Below are 21192 nucleotides of genomic sequence, written 5' to 3' on the forward strand. Positions count from 1 at the left end.
TTAAGATGTGATTTGCTGAGTGATTAGCAGATGATAAACATGCCTTTACATCTTATAGGTAGGTCTAATTTTTGAGACATATTGTAATGGTTGCATTTTATGTAGATTTAAAACACCATATGATGTCAGATAGTTACTGCTAAGAAGTGACAAAGAAAAGTGAATTCATGAAATTTCTATGTGTTATCCATCACTATTAATGCAGAATTTTATTTTTAATGCTTTATTTTTCTCCTATCATTTGTGTATGGCAAACATCCAACTGCCAAAAATATAGTGGATTTGGGTAGAGGTGAAATCTGTCATAATGTGATCCACTAGTCTAAGACTATGTATACTCAATACTCTATGGCATATAAAAATATTCTAAAACACTTTCAAATATTATTTGACCACACAATTAAGTTAAAGAAATAACTACGTGGAGCAAAGAGAGCAAGCTTATTATTTTAGAGAATATGTCTGATAACTTATTTAAAAGAGGGACACATTCTTTTCAAGGAGGTAGAATTTGATTTAAATAGTAATAAATATAGTGGAGGAAGACTTTCCTTTAAAAATATAATTTTGGAGTTACATCATTTCTAATTTCTCTTCTCCTTCCCCATTCTCTTCTTTCCTTTATCCTCCCCTCTCTTTTCTCCTTCCTTTCCTCTCCTCTCCTGTGATTTCCTTTTTTTCTTTTTGGAGAAAAAAGAAAATGAAGTTTTGCTTTTGTTGCCCAGACTGGAGTGCAGTGGCACCATCTCGGCTCACTGCAACCTCTATCTCCCGGGATAAAGCGATTCTCCTGCCTCAGCCTCCCAAGTAGCTGGGATTACAGGTGCCCGCCACCATGCCCGGCTAATTTTTTGTATTTTTAGTAGAGATGGCATCTCACCATGTTGGCCAGGCTGGTCTCTAACTCCTGACCTCAGATGATCTACCCGCCTTGGCCTCCCAAAACTGCTGGGAAAACAGGCGTGAACCACTGAACCCGGCCTTCTGTGATTTCTTCCTGTATCAGGTGACTACTACACAAATGCATTCTGTTAATTGTGTTGATATACTTGCTATTCAATTTTCAGCTAGTACTTCCTGGTGTTTTTCTCCATCTGAAACTAAGAAGAATAACCCTTTACTTTGACCTTTTTAGAAATGAGAAACCTATAAACAGTTGACAACTGTTGCAAAAATACTAACTTCAGGCTTGTCTGCTTTCTGGGTCTCGTGATTCGATGAATCTGTTATTATGACGGTTAGTGTAAAAGTAAGTACTGTAGAAATACTGCTCTTTAAGAGCACAGTGTGAGGTGAAGCAAAAAACTATTCTACATAAGACATAGTCACGTATCTCTTTTAAATTTGATTATCATAAGTAATTGGGAGCTAAATTAGCACTAGAACAGGTGTTTACATTTCTTGACTGATAGAGAAAATGTCTTATGTGACCGTTAAAGTCGTGTGACAGATAATCAATTGGCAGAAAGTGAGTTTACTGCTGCCCGGTGGGCACCAACCTTCAGCTGAGTGTTGAAAGTGTCATGGTATGGGCCATGGGAGAAACTGCTTGCTGCCTTCAAATTGATGTCTGAAACCTGAAGGGTATTAATTCAGCTATTAGATGGCAAAGAAATACTTTAGTTGTTTTTTTAAAAAATGTAACACAATAAAAACTTCTCATGATTACAGCTTCATTCCTCTTTATGCAAAATTAAAAAAAAAAATCTTGGGAAATAAGCTATAGTTGAACAAGAAAGGATTAAAAAAACTTCTGAAATAGTAGCAGTCATTACCAAAAAAGTATCACACAAAATGTACAGAGATGACTTATCAAAATGATATAAGCCAGGAAAAGTGTGTTGAGTTAATTTCAGTTTGTGGAAACAGGGACACGTTTAGATCTATAAATTTTTTATGAAGCAATTTTGTTACACCTGATTTGTATGTAAGTCATGAAAACTGAACTGAGTTTTCTCTCCTATGAAAGCTCGAGGCAAATTTGGCTTAAAGCCTAGAAGAGTAGAGTGCTAGAATGTTCTCTTAGATCCCTCTGTGGAAAGTCGTTTCTGTATGTGTTAAAGAACAGTCATCTTGCTTCTGTCATTCTCAGTAGCTAAATGACAAAGGTTTTTTGTTTTCTAACAGTGATATTGAATAATTCAAGTCACTACTAAACTTCATAATGTCATTTCTGCCAAACATATCTGACTTGACCAAAATTTGTCATTAAGAGTTAAGGGTTAGGCCATTAAACTCTATGCAATCTGCTCATCTTCTAAATTCCAATCACTGAGATATTAATTATATATGAAAGCTACATGTTTATATTTGCAGTTAACTCTGAGAGCTTGCCTTAGTTTTTTTTTTCTAATCCTTTGCAACAACATCATCAACAACAAAATTTCTGTACAACTGTTATCATTTCTGTCTCTAAGGAGAAAAAGGGCAATATAACACCCAATAAAGTGAAAATTTATAATCTTTTATCTCGTGTAATTTTGGTTTCTGCTTTTTCAGTGGTATTCTTCGCCACAAAGTATCTAACCACATCAATAAACTATCCAGTGATGAAGCTAAATGACATCAAAGCATATTTATATGCTTTAATTAAGTAGAAAAGAGTAATTGAAAGGCAAAGGAAAAATATCAGTGTATAATGGTCTTAAGATTTGTTGGTATAATTATGCTAACAAGGACAAGAAATGTGCATTGTTGGGATTTTTGCTTTTATTGGATTTCCCAGTCTTTTCAAGTGTTCAAATTACATAGCAGGCTGGGCCAGCTCTCCTGAGTACATTGACGTCATTACAATAATTTTTTAGCATTATTATTAATTATAATAAAAATCACAAGAATTATGATTTTAAAACTCCAAGAATCGACATTCAAATTCTATTTTCCTAAGACACATATAAAATGTAAAGTAAGATGGCATCCTTTAGGTACAATGAAGGAAGGCAGCTAGATATTTTACTAAATGTCAGGGAAGAAACAAATTGTAAGTATAATCATGCCATATAAAACTTGCAAAATGTTTTAGTAAATTTGAAATTGCATTTTTAAATGCTCAGTATCCTATATTTTGTTTCTCTCAGTAAAATACAGCTTTGGTGAGATTGGCATTTTTAGGGAAAAATGCATATTAATTTTTATTCTAAAAAATGTCTTTCAGGTTGCTACTTTCTGGTTTCTTCAAATCACTTTTTTCTGTAATGAAAGGATACTTTAATTAAGTCTCTATCAACTCTATGAAATTACTCTTTCTGTCAAGAACACTTAGTTTTTAATTCACTTTTCTGGCCAATTCCAAGTGGCAAAGTGTCTGAAGTCCATCCTTGCTTATTCTTGAGTTACACATTTTGGATCTGAAGCTCTAATTCTTAAGTAAAAAATTTTTTCAGAAGAGGAGGCAGCACTATGCAAATTGGGTGCTCATAGTCCAAATCCTTCTTCCACTTCCTTTGTGCCATTATCACAGCATTTGGTATTATGAATATGGTTCCTGCATTTAAGCAGTCACTTATATTTCTTTTCCACAATAAATTTAAGAAATACTCATTTTGTATTTGGGGCCTATCAACTATGACCACAGTCCTACTGCTGTATATGGTGGCAGAAAACTTCACCTGAAATACCTACCAGCAGGAATCCTGGGGGGCAAAGATCCTCCCCCTGGCACTGGATGCGGGGCCTGGATGCTATTTAAAAACCCTGCCCTCAGGAAGCTGGGGCAAAACGCCTCCACCCCAATGGCCGGGAAGGATCCTTTTAAGAGATAAAAATTGACATTAATCAAAGTCTTCTTTATGGAAAAGCATTGATCATTTACATGGAATAAAACCTAAAATCAACAAAGACATCACATTTTACAAAGAAGTTATAAAATTAAAGGGACGGAATACATTTTTACTCATAAATTTATAAAATCAACTTAGTGTCTTGAAAAGAAAGCTACTGAACTAGTTACAATCAAAGAAAGTTAGAAGCATCAGAGTGCTAGATAAAAGTACTAAACCTACATTTAGAACATAAAGCTGTGCTATGGAATAATAAAACGGATATAAATACTAGTCATTGATGTTGTTTATTTGCAGAATTCACGCCCACATGAGTTACAGGCATGCAGAAAATAGCCACGATAAGATCTGATATATGCTGCATCCACAGGAGCAGTGCTTTACTTTAGGTCTATCTCTATTACTGTTTAAAATAAGGAAAACTTTTACATCATGCAGTAATTACATATTTTTGCAACAGGGACAAGCACATTGATGTACGCAATTATTAATTTGCTATACTTTTCCATTAGGGACAAGACACGAGAGTTTGCAAAGGTAAAACCACATGCTTTTTCATTTTTAACAAGGATATTTTAAAGTAAAGAAAAAGTAAACGGCTTGGAAATTTATCCATAAAATTATACAATGAATCATAGAATAAAAGAATGTCAGAACTAAATAACAGTGTGGAAATCATCTAGTTATAAACATTCATTTTAGATCAACAAACTGGGGCCTAAGGAGGGGAGTCATCGCCACGTGGTTGGGAGACTACCAGGACAAACTCTTCCCACCCTAGACTAAAATCAAATCATGAATACATTCTTATTTGGGAGATTGCTGTCCTCTGAATATGAGTTAGAAACTTTGCACTTTGGAATAGTAACATCATAATTTGGTGTCTTAATAACCTCAAGATCCTAAAATCACTCAGAAGAAAATTTAATACACTTGCAGTATCAGTGAATGGGCATCACTGGTAACTGATATGGCCAATGAAAGGTAAAAATTGCACTAGAGCCCCCCCAACCCATCCAAAGAAAAAAACCAACAAGTTACACTGATGACTGTAAGGAATGTATTTCGTCCAGCCACTCTGAAATGCCTCAGGCTGCGCAGCTTCACATTTTCAATCCTGGGGTCTTTCCTTTCATGCTCAGATTTAGCAAGTTCTGTGTTTGTGAAGAGACCTCACACTCTGTATCTTGACACAAATTCTCCACCAAAAATAAGTTAAAATTTGAGGCTTCTTTGAACTTGGGTCAGAATTAAAGGAACTTGGTACACTATATATATCTTGCTTCCATGGAGAAAGTTATTGGTAAAGAAAAGTTCACATCTCTTAGATCTTCAGAAATGTTTTCATGAAAGAGTAAAGTTACAATGTGTATTTTAACAGGCGAGGCCCATACAGTGTGCACTGGATTACAGAAAGCTTAGAAAAAAAAAATACAGTGAATAAACTAGTTTTGTTGTTGATTCTATGGGGCCTTAGTGAAAGGGTCCTGTCAGGAAGAGCTGGAGTCCCTTAAACATTAAGAGACAGGGCGAGAATGCCAAGTGGTAAGTCAGAAAGTGCTCCCAGGTAACTTACAAGGAGTAGTGAAACAAACTTCCTTGTGAGTGCATGGAATGTTTATCATTGAACACACAGTTAACGTGTGTCTGTGTGCAATGTTTCCCACACAAGGCATTTTCCACATTGCAGTGTTTCATCATTGTCTGAAATAACACTTCTAATGAAGGTGCCTCATTGAATACCAAGTGGGGTGATCATATATTTATACAGCAGTCTTGCTTAAAGTTGCAAGAGTAATGGTATTGTTACAATAGGAAAAATAATGACGAGTGCAGATTTTATTATATGCTGTGAAAAGCTAAAATAATGCAACTTTAGCTGATTATGGATTTATTGAAGCTAAGTAATAGGAAACTCAGTTCAAGAATATTAGATCATAAAGAAAAATAATAACATAATCATGAAGAGCAAAGAAAAAATGATATAAATATGATATAAAAATGATATAAATTAAAGGAAATTTGAAGAAAAACAAAAATATGTAGAGTAGTGGCTCCAAATAATGTTAATATGTTACACATTGAGATTTTTATCTGAGTTTTTCCTGTTTTTGCCAACATTATCCAAACTGTTAACTTAGAAAAGATGCCCATTAACTTTTTGAAAGAAACTAATACAAATATTATCTTATTGCTATGATTGCATTGATTACTGTTTTTGTTGTTGTGACAGCCTGTCATAGTTAATAGCAGCTTTCATTTTCCTAAGCTTCCTGCATCATTCATAATAGCTTTGCTATGTTTCTTTACCATGGGTAAAAAGGTCTTGTATCTATTATGGCATCTCTTCCTTAAGGAATTGTCATTTTTCACAGCTGAAAAAAACAAACAAAATAGAAAGACTGGCGTACACGAATATATATTCAGGTGAGATATTATGTGATAGTAATGCCTTATCATTTTTCTCCTTAAGGTCAGTTATATCAACAGAGACTGCATGAAACACTAAAGTAAGTTTTCACAATTTATTCAGGAAAAACAGCAATTCTTTGTTATAATTCCCTTGTTTCTTAATCCACCAGGTGTTAAGTTTTGGCGTTTGATATAAATTAGTTTTAGTCTGGTTTTCCCAATTGCTTAAGTTGCTAACTCTCTCTGCCTGTTTTCTTTTAACTAATTGTGGAATTTATTATTCAATGATATTGTAGCTAAAAGGTAAATGAAATCTAAACTGTGTAGCAGGAGCAATGTCCACTTCCATGAATATTTTGTTTTTAGTTACATTCCGTAGAGTATTTGTGAATATAAATTAGATTTTATATGTAATAAGAATATTCCTCTAGCTGTTACAAGTTCAGGACATAAAATGTGTCATTTCACATACACTTTTCTAAAACTCTGATTTTGATTCTCTCCTTACTGCAGTGGTTCTCAACTTTTGTGGTAACTTTCCCAGTAGGGAGAGTTGCAAATTAGGACTGAGGAAAGGCATTCCCAGTATTTAGTGAGTGGAAGGCTCAAGTTGTTGAAATACGTGGTATACTCTCTGCAAAAAAAAAAAAAAAAAAAAAAAAAAAAAAAAGTCTCAAAATGCTACTAGTACCCACTGACAAACCTGTACATGAGTAAAGAATTATTTATTATTGTTTTTTTTAAAGGTTGCTAGTTAATAGGTCATGTAATGAGACAGTGGGAAAAAAGCAGAAGCTGACATGGCCTGCATGTTTCCCTCTGGCTTGATCGACTGAGGAAGCATTCTGATTACTCAGCTGATCCGACGGTAAACTGGCCTACAGCATAACCAGTCTTCCAATCATCCTCAAATATATATATTTAACACTTAACTAGGGGTGTCCAATCTTTTGGCTTCCATGGGACTCATTAGAAGAAGAATTGTCTAGGGCCACACATAAAATACACTAACACTAATGAGAGATGATGAGCTGAAAAGAAAAAAAAAAAAATAAAAAGAAAAAAATCATAATACAACCTCATAATATTTTAAGAAACTTTAGGAATTTGTGTTGGGTCACATTCAAAGCCATCCTGGGCCACGTGAGGCTCCCAGGCCACAGGTTGGACAAGCTTGAGTTAAACTCTGGGAAACAAAATATCTTTTACAATTTGATATTGTAGCCATCTCCCTTAAATAACTCTACGTTGTAAATTAAGGATCATTAAACATTTGCATATGTAACAAACCTGCGCATGTATTCCTTAATCTAAAATAAAAGTTGAAATTATAAAAATGAAAAGAAATTTTCACATGTGCTTAACAAATCAGCTCTGAAGGCAAATTGTCAAAAAAAATTTTGTGTAAAAGATAACAGGCTAACAATGAGCTTAAACTGTTTGTGCCTCAATTTCCTCATCTGTAAATTGAAAATCATAACTGACTCTAATGGGCTGTTCATGAGAATTCAATGAAGCAAATGACTATAAATATAAACCATTGTTATTATTTAACAGTCTTAGTGTTTCTTTAAAAAGAAACTTTTAAGCATAAAATTGAAATAAATTGATAAAATTTCCTAATGCAGATTCCCTCACATATATATACAAACTCCTCATAGAAAATATTTCCTTCTTTGAAGATTACATATTAATAATTTACTTTTGATGGCAAAAAGTTTAATAATAAGGATAATATCTCTATAATATAAATGTTTGATATATGACTTCTTCAAATTGTTTTCATTAGGTTGCATTTTTGCAAATACCCATTAAGATCTATGAGTAGACAATAGATACACCGATTTAACAAAAGACAGAAAATTTAGAATTGGCAATTTGAAATACGTGCACACATATATGTGTTTGAGGAGGTGCAGGAAGATTACTTGTTACTATGTTTGGTCCTCTTCTGTTACACCTTGTTCAGTAATGAGTTTACTTCATACTAGTGTTTTCCAAAATTGGGGAGGGGGGTATACCAACAGAGTGCATGGAAGATGGGCATTAGAAAGAAAATACTTAAAATTCCATTTATATTTATGCTTTTCCTCATCCTTTACTAATTACTATGTTTATGTATTTTTATAAATACATATAATAGCATACTAGTTGATACAAATAAATTATAAATAAAATATACTGATAATATCACCTGTAAAACTTGCTCAAACATTTTTATTGTTGGATGTGTGTGATCAGGGAATTCTGGTGATCACTTATCTAAGTAATAAAACAGTGAGAAAAATGCCAAAGTAAGAATGAAGCAAATAATTTACTTCAAGGGCTTGAATGATCAAGGCAAAGCTTTAATTTTACCTGGCCCAACACCATGATCCTAGAAGACAATGTTGCTTCTTACATAGTGGTGTTCAACCTTGGATATTCATTAGAAAATACATAATAAAGGCCCAAGTAAGCAAATAGAATGTGGAAAATCAATTTCTTCAACTCCTAAAATGAGTCATTCATTAACTACATTATGAAAATAAGGATGGTATCTAAAAAGAGGAGGCCACAGAAAATCACTGGGAGCACTCTTAAAATTACAGGTTCCACCCATATCATAGCAAACCTGGCCATAAATATGTAGCATTTTATGTATGTTGTGCCTGTTTGTAGTGTGATTATTATGTGAAATCAAGTATTGAAATAAAATGAACTTCCAGTCAGACCTAAATTGTTAAATTTTGCACCAATAATATGTAAAGTGAATATTATTTTGAAGTATTTTTATTTCATCCTTTATTTTATATTTTGTATGTTTTATAATAAACACAAAACAATAATAAATAAGGCAGAACATATATATGATTTACAAATGAGTATTCATACAGTGGAGAGTTTGGGCCCAAAATGTTTAATGATAGGAACATGAACAACAATTTGAAGAGGTGAAAATAGAGTGTATGCATTCAGAAGTAAGATAGTTTTCTTTCTTTTTTTTTCCTTTCTTTTTTTTTTTTTGAGACGGAGTCTCATTCTGTTGCCTAGGCTTGAGTGTAGTGGGGTGATCTTGGCTCACTGCATTCTGCCTCCCAGGTTCAAGCGATTCTCCTACCTTAGCCTCCTGAGTTCCTGGGATTACAGGTGCCCGCCGCCATGTCCGGCTAATTTTTGTATTTTTAGTAGAGACAGGCTTTTACTATCTTGGCCAGGCTGGTCTCAAACTTCTGACCACAGGTGATCCGCCCACCTTGGCCTCCCAAAGTGCTGGGATTGCAGGCAAGTGCCGCCGCACCGTGCCCTTTCTTTATACTTGAGTATCCAGTATTGAGTTCTGTAACTGGCACATAGTAGCCACTCCCTTACTGTGTTTTGGATGAACTATGGTACCTCTGAGCTACAGTAAGAATAACTTCAAAGTTTAAAGATAACCTAGTCTATTGAACCTAATGCAATGCCAAAGGCTACACTCCCTAAAGAATACTCATTCCTGAAACTTCAAACCTTATCTATCTATCTATCAATCAATCATCTATCTATCCATCGATCTACCTACCGACCTACCTACTATCTGTCTTCTCTCTCCTATCTAATTTCACTTATCCTCACTTTGTCAGACTGTGTGCTTCCTTCCACTCCTTGTGTAACTTCTATTTTCTTTCCTACATGCCTCTCTTTTTTTTCTAGTTATAGTAATTTATAACATTATACATTATTTCCTTCATTAACAGAAGTAAGACCATAAACCTGTTATGTTTGAGCAAATGCTTCTTTGTTTTCTGTGATGGTGGATGAGGTCAGAGATTCAATAAGTCTACATCGCCAGTGAGGAAGACCAGTAACAATAAGAAACATGTAATGTAAAGCATTGGAAGAATGCATCTTTTACTCCATGGAGACCTTTATTTTGCGTATCCTTAACTGATGACATGCAGTCTTGGACAGACTACGCTGCTCTGCCTACTTTGGTAAAGAAAGGATTATTACTGCCTCATTGTGATGCATGAGGTGGGACGGCTGGGAGTTCACTGTGGTCTCCTCTAATGTGACCAGAAGATGCACAGATTTGGGTTTCAATAAATGCAAGTTGAGTGAGTGGATATATAAATGATCAAATAAAAAGTGACAAATTGCTACTTAAGCAAATACTCTGCTAGGATCTAAGGAAGTACACTGCCTGCTCAACTGCTTCCTAGGCCAAGAGCAACTTTCTGTAGCTGGAAGGGAGCTAATTTTCAATCTGGCTTAGAATGTGAAAAAATAACTATTCATGAATAACTTACTAATTTATCCTTTTATCCATTCACTGACTTATCAATTTATTCCATAAATATTTATTGCCACATCTATTTTTTTTAACCTATGACACACATTTTTAATACAAAAAAATAGAAAATCAGATAATTTTTGATATGACAATATTATTTTCAGGGACTGATTCTGACTAATCCAAAGATGCGATCACAGAACTTTGTCCATTATCTAAATTCTTGTAACTGGACATGTCCCTACAACTACATTAGTGTTTTCCTCTTTACCTGCACACTAACCCCAATCCAGATTGTTCAGCACTAAATACAATTAAAGATGATATGACCATTATTGTTTTATTTTCAACTTAAAAAAAATCCTTCAGCCGGGCGCGGTGGCTCACGCCTGTAATCCCAGCACTTTGGGAGGCCGAGGCAGGCGGATGACGAGGTCAGGAGATCGAGACCATCCTGGGTAACACGGTGAAACCCCGTCTCTACTAAAAATACAAAAAATTAGCCGGGCGAGGTGGCGGCGCCTGTAGTCCCAGCTACTCCGGAGGCTGAGGCAGGAGAATGGCGGGAACCCGGGAGGCGGAGCTTGCAGTGAGCTGAGATCCGACCACTGCACTCCAGCCTGGGCGACAGAGCAAGACTCCGTCTCAAAAAAAAAAAAAAAAAAAAAAAAAAAGAAAAGAAAAAAATCCTTCAAGTAACTGTAATATGAACCCTATAGATATTTCATCCCCTTGTTGTTTAATAGGACACAATAAATGTATTGGAACAGAAAGTGCAGTTTCATGGCTAGATTTTTATGAGGTATTTATTTAGTGCTTTTACAAATAAATATTCAATTCCTTGAGTTATTTTTAAACCTTTTGGACTTGTAGAATGTGCATCATAAAATTATGGTTGCTATAAATTATATTTTAAAACTATAGCACTAACGAGGAGAATTAAAATATTTTGGAGTTGATTAAGAATAAGATACATTGAAAGACAGGTTTTAATTTGTATTTAAAATAGAAGTTCTTTGACTTTTTAAAAGCAAATATCTTAAATGCCTGAAGTTTCTCACCTGCAAAATGCTGAACTTGGACTGTAACTTTCCTAAGTTTCCTTTAAGCTCTAAAAGTCTATTTACGTAATTTTTATTCCATTTGCTATGCTGAATGAAGCATGTATTTTCCTTAAGTGGAGGCTGTGACCAGTGGTTTTGCCTCTGCTTATATTCAGTGGAACTTGAACTCTTAATTACTTAAAAAGTGTCCTGAACAAATCTACAATCTGCTAATACATCCATCATGTTTAGTAATAAAAATGCCCAGGTTTGAGGTCAGGCAGAACTTTGAATTCTGACTCTACAATTCACGAACTGATTAACCTTGGATAAGTTATCTTCTCTTTCACTCAGTTTTCTCATTTGAAAAATGGAGTTAATAATAAACATACTGGTTTATCGTGAATCACAGGAGAACTGCCTATTAGTGGTTGGCAGTAAATGTTCAATACATGGGGATAAATATTTTCCTCCTTCTCCTTCATGGAGACCATTTCATGTCTCCGTGCCTTCATGACCTTTCCTCTCTCTGGAAGTCCCTTGTGGTTTTGGCAGGTATCACCTCCCCTGTCAAAACGTGCTTGACATAGCTGGAGAAAACTTACTTGCTATTCTCTCCTCTGTTCCTCCATATAATTTTAGGTATTATAATAAAGGCAGAAGTCTATCATAGCAGCAATATTTGTTTGTCTACAATTCCATGGTACCAAACTCAAATGCCTTTAAGGGTCCGTCAGGTGCAATAAGTAAGTATATCAGGTTGATGACAAAGGCATTCTGTTGTACTGAAAGGTGAAAGCTCTGACTAATGACAATGAACTCAAATGTTTTTTAAAAACACTGCAGATATCAAATAAAACACATCCCTTGGATGATCTCAGCCTGTGGGCTGCCAGCTGGTGACTTTTGGCTTACACATTTGTCTTTCCCACTAGGCTGAGAACTCTTAAGAATAAGGAATGAGTTGTGTATGTCTTATTCTCCTTGACGTGCCCAGTCCCAGATCTTGTGCATGGTAGGAGCTCAAGGTAATATTTATTGAGTTGAATTAAAATCATCTTTATATGAACAATACAAAGGTAGTTTGACTTTGTAAAAATAACAGACTGAGTTTTCTCAATGTCAGAGCTTTCAAAACGATGTATACTCAAATACTATAAATAGCATAAAAATATATATAATTATTAATGTTCAATGAAATTGGGAACTTTCCACTTTATATGCTTATGATGACCCAGTGTTCAGGGATCAGGGGCAGACTAAATTTCCAAAACTTCTAAAATTCTAAAGTTCTTTTATCTAAGAAGTGATAGAAGGATCGAGTGAACTTGAAAAAAAACATGTCCTTCCAATTAGCCACCATACAGGCTACTTTGGTTGGCAGATTCCTACCTAGCTGTTTTTTCCCTGAGGTCAGACTTTTAAACTATGTGTTCTTTTAAAAAACAGTTTTACACCTCAGATGCCAAGGAGTCAGCTAAGGCGTTGTTAAGCAGCATTTATCAACATGTATGAGAGCTAGATCTATTTAGCTCTGCAGCCAAAGTATGCTATGTATTTAATATTTATGAACTGTGGGTATATCTGTCACATTATTCAAGTGAGGTCTGCACTTTTAGCACACTAGATAAAGAGGTCATGAAGCAGGCTGCCTCTGCCTCTTTGTAATTTTCCAAAGCTGCCCATAGACCAGACTGGCCATTCATTGCTAGTATGAGTCTTGCTGTCACATATATCACATTGTCCCTTTCTCATAAACAAAGTTTAAAAGAAAATGTTTTGGATTTAGTTTTACTCACAGATATAACAACATGCTTGGCAGCACTATCTACGAACAAATGTTTTAATACATATCAAACATTTTTCATTTAAGGCTATGTAAATGCCTTTCAAAGTGTTCTTAGCTGTTTCAGGTCAAAATGGCATCTATATGGTGTGGATGAGATGGCAGGATAATTTGGTTAATTTCCATGTTACTATTTAATAATTACTGCTTGATTGGTTTTGTAGATGATCAGGGAATACAATTAGTCTTGAAAATATTTGAAAGCAGCCAAAGAAAATGAAACAAAGCAAGGCCCTAATATGACTTCATGTCAACTCTCATATGATAAATGTATGACATGTATGCAATCTCATATGAAAAATGTATGACATGTATGCAGTGGTGCTGGTGGTAGGGTGGCGGTGGCAAGGTATGTCCACTTTTCCAGGTAGCTATTTTTTGCATGAGGTAAGCACATGGGACTTCCTTCCCCGTTTCTACTTGCAAACATGCATGGTGTAAACACTTCAGTGGATGCTTCCCTGAGTCCTCTCAGTTTAGATTATGTCACTCTTCAGTTAAAAAATTCCAAAATCTCCCTACTGGTGAGTATACAACCAAAACATAAGAATGGTTTCATGGCTGGGCATGGTGACTCATGCCTGTAATCCCAGCACTTTGGGATGCCGAGGTGGGCGGATCACCTCAGGTCAGGAGTTCGAGACCTGTCTGACCAACATGGAGAAACCCCATCTCTGCTAAAAATACAAAATTATCCGGGCATGGTGGTGCATGCCTGCAATCCCAGCTACCTAGGAGGCTGAGGCAGGAGAATCGCTTGATCCCGGGAGATTGCGGTGAGTCGAGATTGTGCCATTGTACTCCAGCCTGGGCAACAAGAGCAAAAAACCCTCTGTCTCAAAAAAAAAAAAAAAAAAAAAAAAAAAAATGGCTTCAGAATCCTTCACATTTTCCTGCAAACATACAGGAAAATACATTGTTATTTGAACATCTTGTTCACTCTTTCTAGCACAAAGAGAGAATACCCCATATTGGCCTGACTCATTCTAAATACACTGCTCAAATGCCACCTCTTCTAAGAGGCTTTCTATTTGGCTGCTGCTGGAATCGTCTTGCCCTCATCTGTGCTCCCTCAGGAGGCAGCAAAGCTGCAAAGGGAAGAGCACAGGTGTGGAGCCAGAGGGATCCAGCTTCAAAACTTTGCTGTGCATAGCTTGCTGCATGACCTTATGCAAGTCACTTAAACTCCCTGAGCCTCAGTTCTCATTTTGGTAATGTGTGGGAAATTGGATATTATGAGGACAGTTATACAAAATAGTGTTTATAAAATGCCTGGCACGAAATAGACCCAAGTAAGAACTTCCTCTGTGGCTCTTTTCTCTCTATCATGTGTAACATTATCACATTTTTACTTGTAGTATAGGTATTTCTTTTCATGTGCCTTACAATAAATTATTTGAAGAAGCTTCTCATTTTAATACGTGCAGAAGAACTTGGCATGGTATGTTGCATATAGGGGTTAATTGTAAAGGTAACATTTAAAAATGGGAATTACAACATGTACCCATGTTTTGCTTCTAAACTTCCTTTAAACTTCTAAAAGTAAAATGACAACATTCATGCAAGATAGTGAAAATATCACTTGAGTCCTAAAATTGTTCTGACCTGTCAAGTCCCTCTTGATATCTCATATATTCCTTCACTCCCAGACAGACTGGTGAACACTAAGTAATACAAACAGCCAGACATGGGCCACACATATACCCCCCAACATTTATCCCAGGGTTGCATATGTGCCTTCTCATTTATGTATTTAAGAGACAGACAGAGAGACGATCTGGAGGGTGGAGCAATTTGGACGGCTTATGTGAGCATGAAAGACAAGGGAAGCACATAGGTAGAGAGGCTATTCCGTGAGGGGAGAGATTGACTCAGCATTCATTCTCTGCGGGCCTAACTCTCCTATACAGGAGTTGGCCAATTTCACCTCAAGTATGGCCTTGAAGCAAAGTAATAACAGTGTGCTGGGCTCTATTTTCAAATAAGATCATAAGTGTGAAATGGATTGGAAAGAGGCAGGCATTATACAGTTTCAAATAACTTCTGATTTTTAGTGAGGCTATTCCTTTTCGTAAGCTGGATGCCGATGAGGCCTATATTCACCCAATTTTCAAGTCTGATATGAGATAACACTCATTCCTGATAACAGGGAGAAAACGGAAACAGATTCAAAGAAGCCTGATTTTATGACTGTTTAGTCACATTAAAACTGGGCATGTTGAGACTGCCTGGAATAATATCTCCATTCACATCTTCCAACCCCTTGCTGTGCCACCATTTTCAACTCTGTTTATCATTAGGCTATCCTTGAAAGGCCATTAAACTGAGTTCAAAATGAGGACCCAAATATATCCTGTTCCATAAGAATACTGTTGAAGGAGAGATAAGGCATTTACAAAGAGAAAAAGTGAGGGATAAAAAGCAAGCAGGTGTTGTTCACTGCTGAAAATGCCCCTACTAATGTATTTTTCAGCGATAGTTCCAAGGCAATTTCAGACCCTTGTATCATTAGATTATTGGTTCACTTAACATGCATGCTTTTAATTTCATTTTAAACATTGGCTTGGATGTAAATTTGGGTAGTTTGCTAAAATGTTCCACTAGGGATGGTGAATGATTATAGCTTCTTAGATATAGTGACAGTGTGAGAGAAACAGTAGCTTCTGACGTGATATATGTGGAGAGGAAAACATTTGGAAGCAGTTTGAGTGCATTTTATTTCTGCACGGACTCTTTGGGCACCCAGCCACTTTCAAAGCATTATTTAACAAATTATGGCACCACAAAAACTACTTTATGCCCTAGATGTTAGTTTCCAAAACAGGATCCAATAAATGTCTGAAGTTTTAATATCCAAGAGAATAGGACTGTGTTAAAATTAAAAGAACATTTGTATTTGCAAGTGAAAAATAAAAACTTATTGCTTTCAAAGTATTATATTCAATTTTATTGCTATGTAAATAGGTTTATTTTATATACATACTGTTGTGTTAATAGTTTTTTTTTTTTTAAGATGCTTGTTTGTTGATATTTTTAAGGGGCGAACCCATTTTACTATATATGATGGTAAATTTATACTTGATCTTCACCAAAAGGCCGAGAAGTGATATATGACAGTAAATTTTACAGTTTCAGACTTTAGAAGATAGTGATGCTCTTTTGTTTATACTTGACTTACAAAAAATCCAAACAAAATCACTTTCTCGTTTACCTTTTACATAGTGGTGCATGTGTTCTGCAGTGGTGCAAATAACAGTGCAGTCTTATTGTCTGAGGCTGTGGGTACATATTGAGTCATATGAATCACCCTATGATATCAATAAGGTAGGGCCAGTGGAGAATGAGGGAGAGGAAAGTACACCTGGAAGGAAGCTGTTCACCCATGCGAGGCACATTTAGTGTGCTGGGTGATGTAATTTACTAAATGGCACACTGGTGCCCTAGAAGACTTAACTCACCTCAGCTGAATGAGCAGTTGGCTCGATCTCAGTCATTGAGAGGTGCCCATTTATACTCAAAGTCATATACATTTCAGATCGAATGTGTCTTAATTGAGTATATATACCTTCCAGGTAATCTGGGTATAAGGCTGGGAATAAAAAAATGAGTGCAGCCTAATTAGAAAGCCCCATTTAAACTTACTTTTCAAATCACATCTTTACAGCACTAAGGGGCAGACACCTAAGGAGATAACGTACTTTCAGGAAAGAAAAAAATCAAGTGACAACATTATTGCTTAAATTTAATCACAAACCTTGAGTTTGGAGAGAGTCCCAGAGAGTTTGTATTTAAGTATAGATTTAGCTATAATCTAGCAAACTGTATTTATAGAAAAGAATTGCTGGCAAAGATAAATACTGGGTAGTGAAACAGGCTTATCAAGAAATAAACAATGAAGAGGAGATAAATTTTTAGGTTAATGGCATATATTGATAGACCAAAGAAAAATGGTTGTATAAGGGCACGCGTTCATGTGTGTATGTGTGAGTGTATTATTTAAGAGTACTGACCGGCCAAATTTTTAACACATTCATACACAATAGACAAGTGTATAAGACTGTTATAAAAATTCAGTTGAATGAAACAGATGTTTTAGTTCCCTGAGATTTTTTAAATTTATGATGCCTTTCCAGTTTAAAAAGTAAGAATAATCTCCACTATTAGAAAATCTTCAGTCTGAAAAAATCTTTTTAAAAGACCAAATCAGCCCCTAAAGTACATGGCAAGGTATCCTCCAAAAGGAACAACCTCAGTTCATACTTGATAATTGAGGAAAGTCTTATACCTCTAGTCATGACTTGACCTCATGGTGGCAGAGACGGACAGTGGCCTTTCCATACCTGTTTCTTTCATTCCAGTTTCAAAACCCCTGATGTTAAGGGCCATATGGCTGGCCAGAATAAACACCATATTTTTCCAGCTTTCTTATGCATCCAGATGAAGTTATGTGATCAGTGAGTGGAAATGGAAGTAGTGGTTGCAATTTCCAGCAAGTATCCCTGAAAGGAGGAAATGGGACTATATGTACCTCTTCCTCCTTCTCGAAAAATGCAACTTACACAACCATCCTGGGCAGTGTGCTGAAGACAGCTGCTCAGTATGTTGAAGGAACCTGGGTCTCAGAGGATCATGAAACTATCCTACTAGCTGTTGACTGCTTACCTCTGGATGTTGCTTATTTGTGAAAGGAATAATTTTTCTACTTTTTACTTGGGGTTTTCTGTCACAACAGAATCTGACTCTATGCTGATAGTTTGGTTTTTCCTTTCTTAGCATTCCTGGTCCCTAAATTAACTGTGTCAATATCCTCTGATGACTCTATCTCATACTTAGATTTTGAAACAGACTTCATGGATGTAATTTTGTCTGTTCTAGCCTATTCTTCTTCCTCTATCTGGGCAATTATTTCTGATTCTATCCACCAACCCAGATGCCATTCATCTGCCTGGATTGTTCTCAGTCTGTCACTGCATCAGAAAATGAATGAGAAATGAAGTCACATTGAAACATAACTTTCAAAGACCCAAATATTACTCTACTTTCTTCTCTTCCATTAAAAAAATATGGGAAAAGGTAAGATTAAGAGTGATATTTACATACAACTTCTTAATTTGCTTTTAAAAGAATTTGTACTTCTTTTTTGCTTTTTCTATTATTTAGAAGTGAATAGCTAGAGATACATATTTTAACTGGTTATGTCATGAGGTACCCTGACACCTCAGTTAAGAGCATTACCTTAATAGGTAATGAGTCCTGGAGAGTCACTGCCTCTGACTTCCTGGAGATAACACGAAAGAGCATAAAAATTGGGAACAATTTTTTGTCAGCTCTCTCAAGACAGGGGATTTTTTTTTTTAATTCATAAGCTTAGCTCAATGCCTGATGCTTAGATGCATGATGAAAAGAAAGAGAAAGAGAAAGGAAGGAAAGAAAGTTCACAAATCAATGGCTTGTGTTCCTTCACTATTAAAAGAAAATTCCATCTTCAATAGTGAATATGGGAACATATTCTCTCTATTTATTTTTCTGTCTATATCTTTACATTTGTTTACTTTGGATAAGTCTTATGCAAGCTTTTTTTTCTTCCTTTGCAATTTTACTTTCCAATTCCACAACTTCCAACTCTGTGTTTACAATTTCACTCTCAATCAAATTTTAACAGTTTTAAAAGAAAAAAAGAGACTGCAGTGGTTTTCACCTGTAGTCCCAACGTTTTGGGAGGCTGAGGCAGGAGGATTGCGTGAGCCCAGAGTCTGCAGTAAGCCGTGACTGTACCACTGCACTCCAGCCTGGGTGACACAGTGAGATCTTTTCTCTAAATAAATAAGTGGAAAAGAAAAAAAAATAGTCCCCTCAATCTTATCATCCTTCTACCAATGTGGATACCTTTGAGATGTGCTTCCACATTAGCCCACACTTTTGCTATCACAACCTCACGATTATTGTAATTTCCACAAAGGTCAATGTCATGTTACCTTGTTCATTGTACCATCCACACTTGAAAACTGATGAGTGACTGAGTTCATTTTTTTTTTGTCTTGTATATTCTACCATTATGTAATAGAAACCTTTTTCTTTTTTCAAGGTTGTATTCTGATTAATAAGTGCAAACATTCCATGGGTCATCTCTAATCTAATTTTAATGTCACAGTTTTATACACGAATGAGGTTTAATTTTCATCTTTTAACAGTAAAACAAAGTCTGTAGATTAAATAAAGATAATATGCTTTGAACTTAGAAAAACAACTGGCATGCCTGGATGGAATCCTTCTTTCAGTTAAGTTCTACAACCTTGAGACAACTTAAGAACAAAAAATAATCACTAACCCCCAAAATACAAGCTTGTGAAGACTTACATGCCAGTGTGCACTGAGACCACCCTGACAGAAAATATTCTCCCAGCTTTTGAGTGTCTGCCAGGCCAGTTGATGAGTGGGATGTAAGGGAAGGGGCAGGAGTGTCACTCTAGTGGATTACATTGAAAAACCCTTTCTTTTCTATGGTAAAATACCCATGACCAATAGAAGTAGCTGCTCCCTGGACTAATCAAGGAAAAAAAATGTAATAAATAACTTTTTACAAAATCTGCAAATTTCTTGAAGCTTTATAGGATGTTTAGATAGAATTCATTTGCCATTGAACTCTTCTATAGAGAAGAGGTAATTTTTCTTGGAAAAAAATATTTCACAGAAAAATTCTGGGATAACTTCCCTATTCAAAATTTCAAATTCCTTAGGGTAGCAAAGATCTAAGAATCCCATTTCCCTTAGCCTACCCCTTCACTCCCCACACTGTGTTTCTTATCTTCGTGAAAGGACTTGACTATTTAGCTAGTTGCTAGATTGGAAACTCGAGGTTCATTTAGACCACTTCCTCAGAGTCATCTGCTAAGCCCAAGTGATGGTGTCCTATGGTTTCTGTGTAGTGAAAAACTGTCTTTCTTAGTTACCTTCTTTCTTCTATCTGCACTACAATTACACAGCTTTATATAAGTCTACCTATAAGTTTTACTCTGGATTATTGCTATCACTTTTTATTGACTTCCCTGTCTCCAATTTAATTTCCGTGCCTATATTTCCGCCTTATATTCAGCTGGCAGATAAATATTTCTTTAATGCGAATGTGCCTGTGTGATTTCCCTGCTTAAAACCGTTCAAAGGCTCCCCACGTATTTAAAAATAATACTTATGATTTATATCACACTATAATACACAAACTATTCTTATTAACATTTAAACAGCTTAGAACAATGACAATTCCTTTTCCCATTCATCTAATCCCAGCCCTCTGCTGTCATCATTTTGATATGTAACCTCTCAGATTTTTTTTTAATGCCAGGAATGATTATATACATAGATATGAAAATAAATAGTTTTGCTTTGTGAATTTTTAAAGTAAATGAGATTACTCTCTATATACTGCACTTAACTGGCTTTTGAATGTTTAAACTTGATTACATGTTTTGGAGACCTCTCATGATGTTAATCTACCTCCTTCTTTTCACTGCATCATAATGTTCACTAGTACATATATACACACAAATTTATCCAACCCTTTTCTTCCTGATGAGTATTAGGTTATGGCATATATATCCAGAATAGTTATACAGACATGGAGTTCCTGAGTTAAACAATATGTGCATTTCAAATATGGTTCCAAATAGTATACCAGAAGTCTATATCAATTTAAATTATTATCAAGAGTAAATGATAATGTTCTAATTTCCTATGCTCTTATTAACACAGACAGCATCACTCTCTTCAATTTTTACTAGATGGGTTAAAAAAGTGATCTAATTTTATTTTTTTGTGTTTTATTTATGCATTAAATTAAATTTGAGATTCAGGGGGTACATCTGC

At 35.5% G+C, this 21192-nt stretch overlaps 1 protein-coding gene across 3 annotated transcripts in view; it reads right to left on the minus strand.

Moving 5' to 3' along the window:
- Positions 1–21192, minus strand: part of EPHA6 (EPH receptor A6) — a 932172-nt gene that overhangs the window by 149721 nt on the left and 761259 nt on the right. For 2 of the 3 annotated variants that reach the window (XM_050778968.1, XM_050778970.1), the window contains one exon: positions 3622–3747. The exons of the other annotated variant lie outside the window; for it this stretch is intronic. In XM_050778968.1, the coding sequence (XP_050634925.1) occupies positions 3622–3747 (126 nt within the window). The remainder of the gene's footprint in view (positions 1–3621; positions 3748–21192) is intronic. 3 annotated transcript variants of the gene reach the window in all.

Source organism: Macaca thibetana, chromosome 2 (genome assembly GCF_024542745.1).
Source record: "Macaca thibetana thibetana isolate TM-01 chromosome 2, ASM2454274v1, whole genome shotgun sequence".
Lineage (NCBI taxonomy): Eukaryota > Metazoa > Chordata > Mammalia > Primates > Cercopithecidae > Macaca > Macaca thibetana.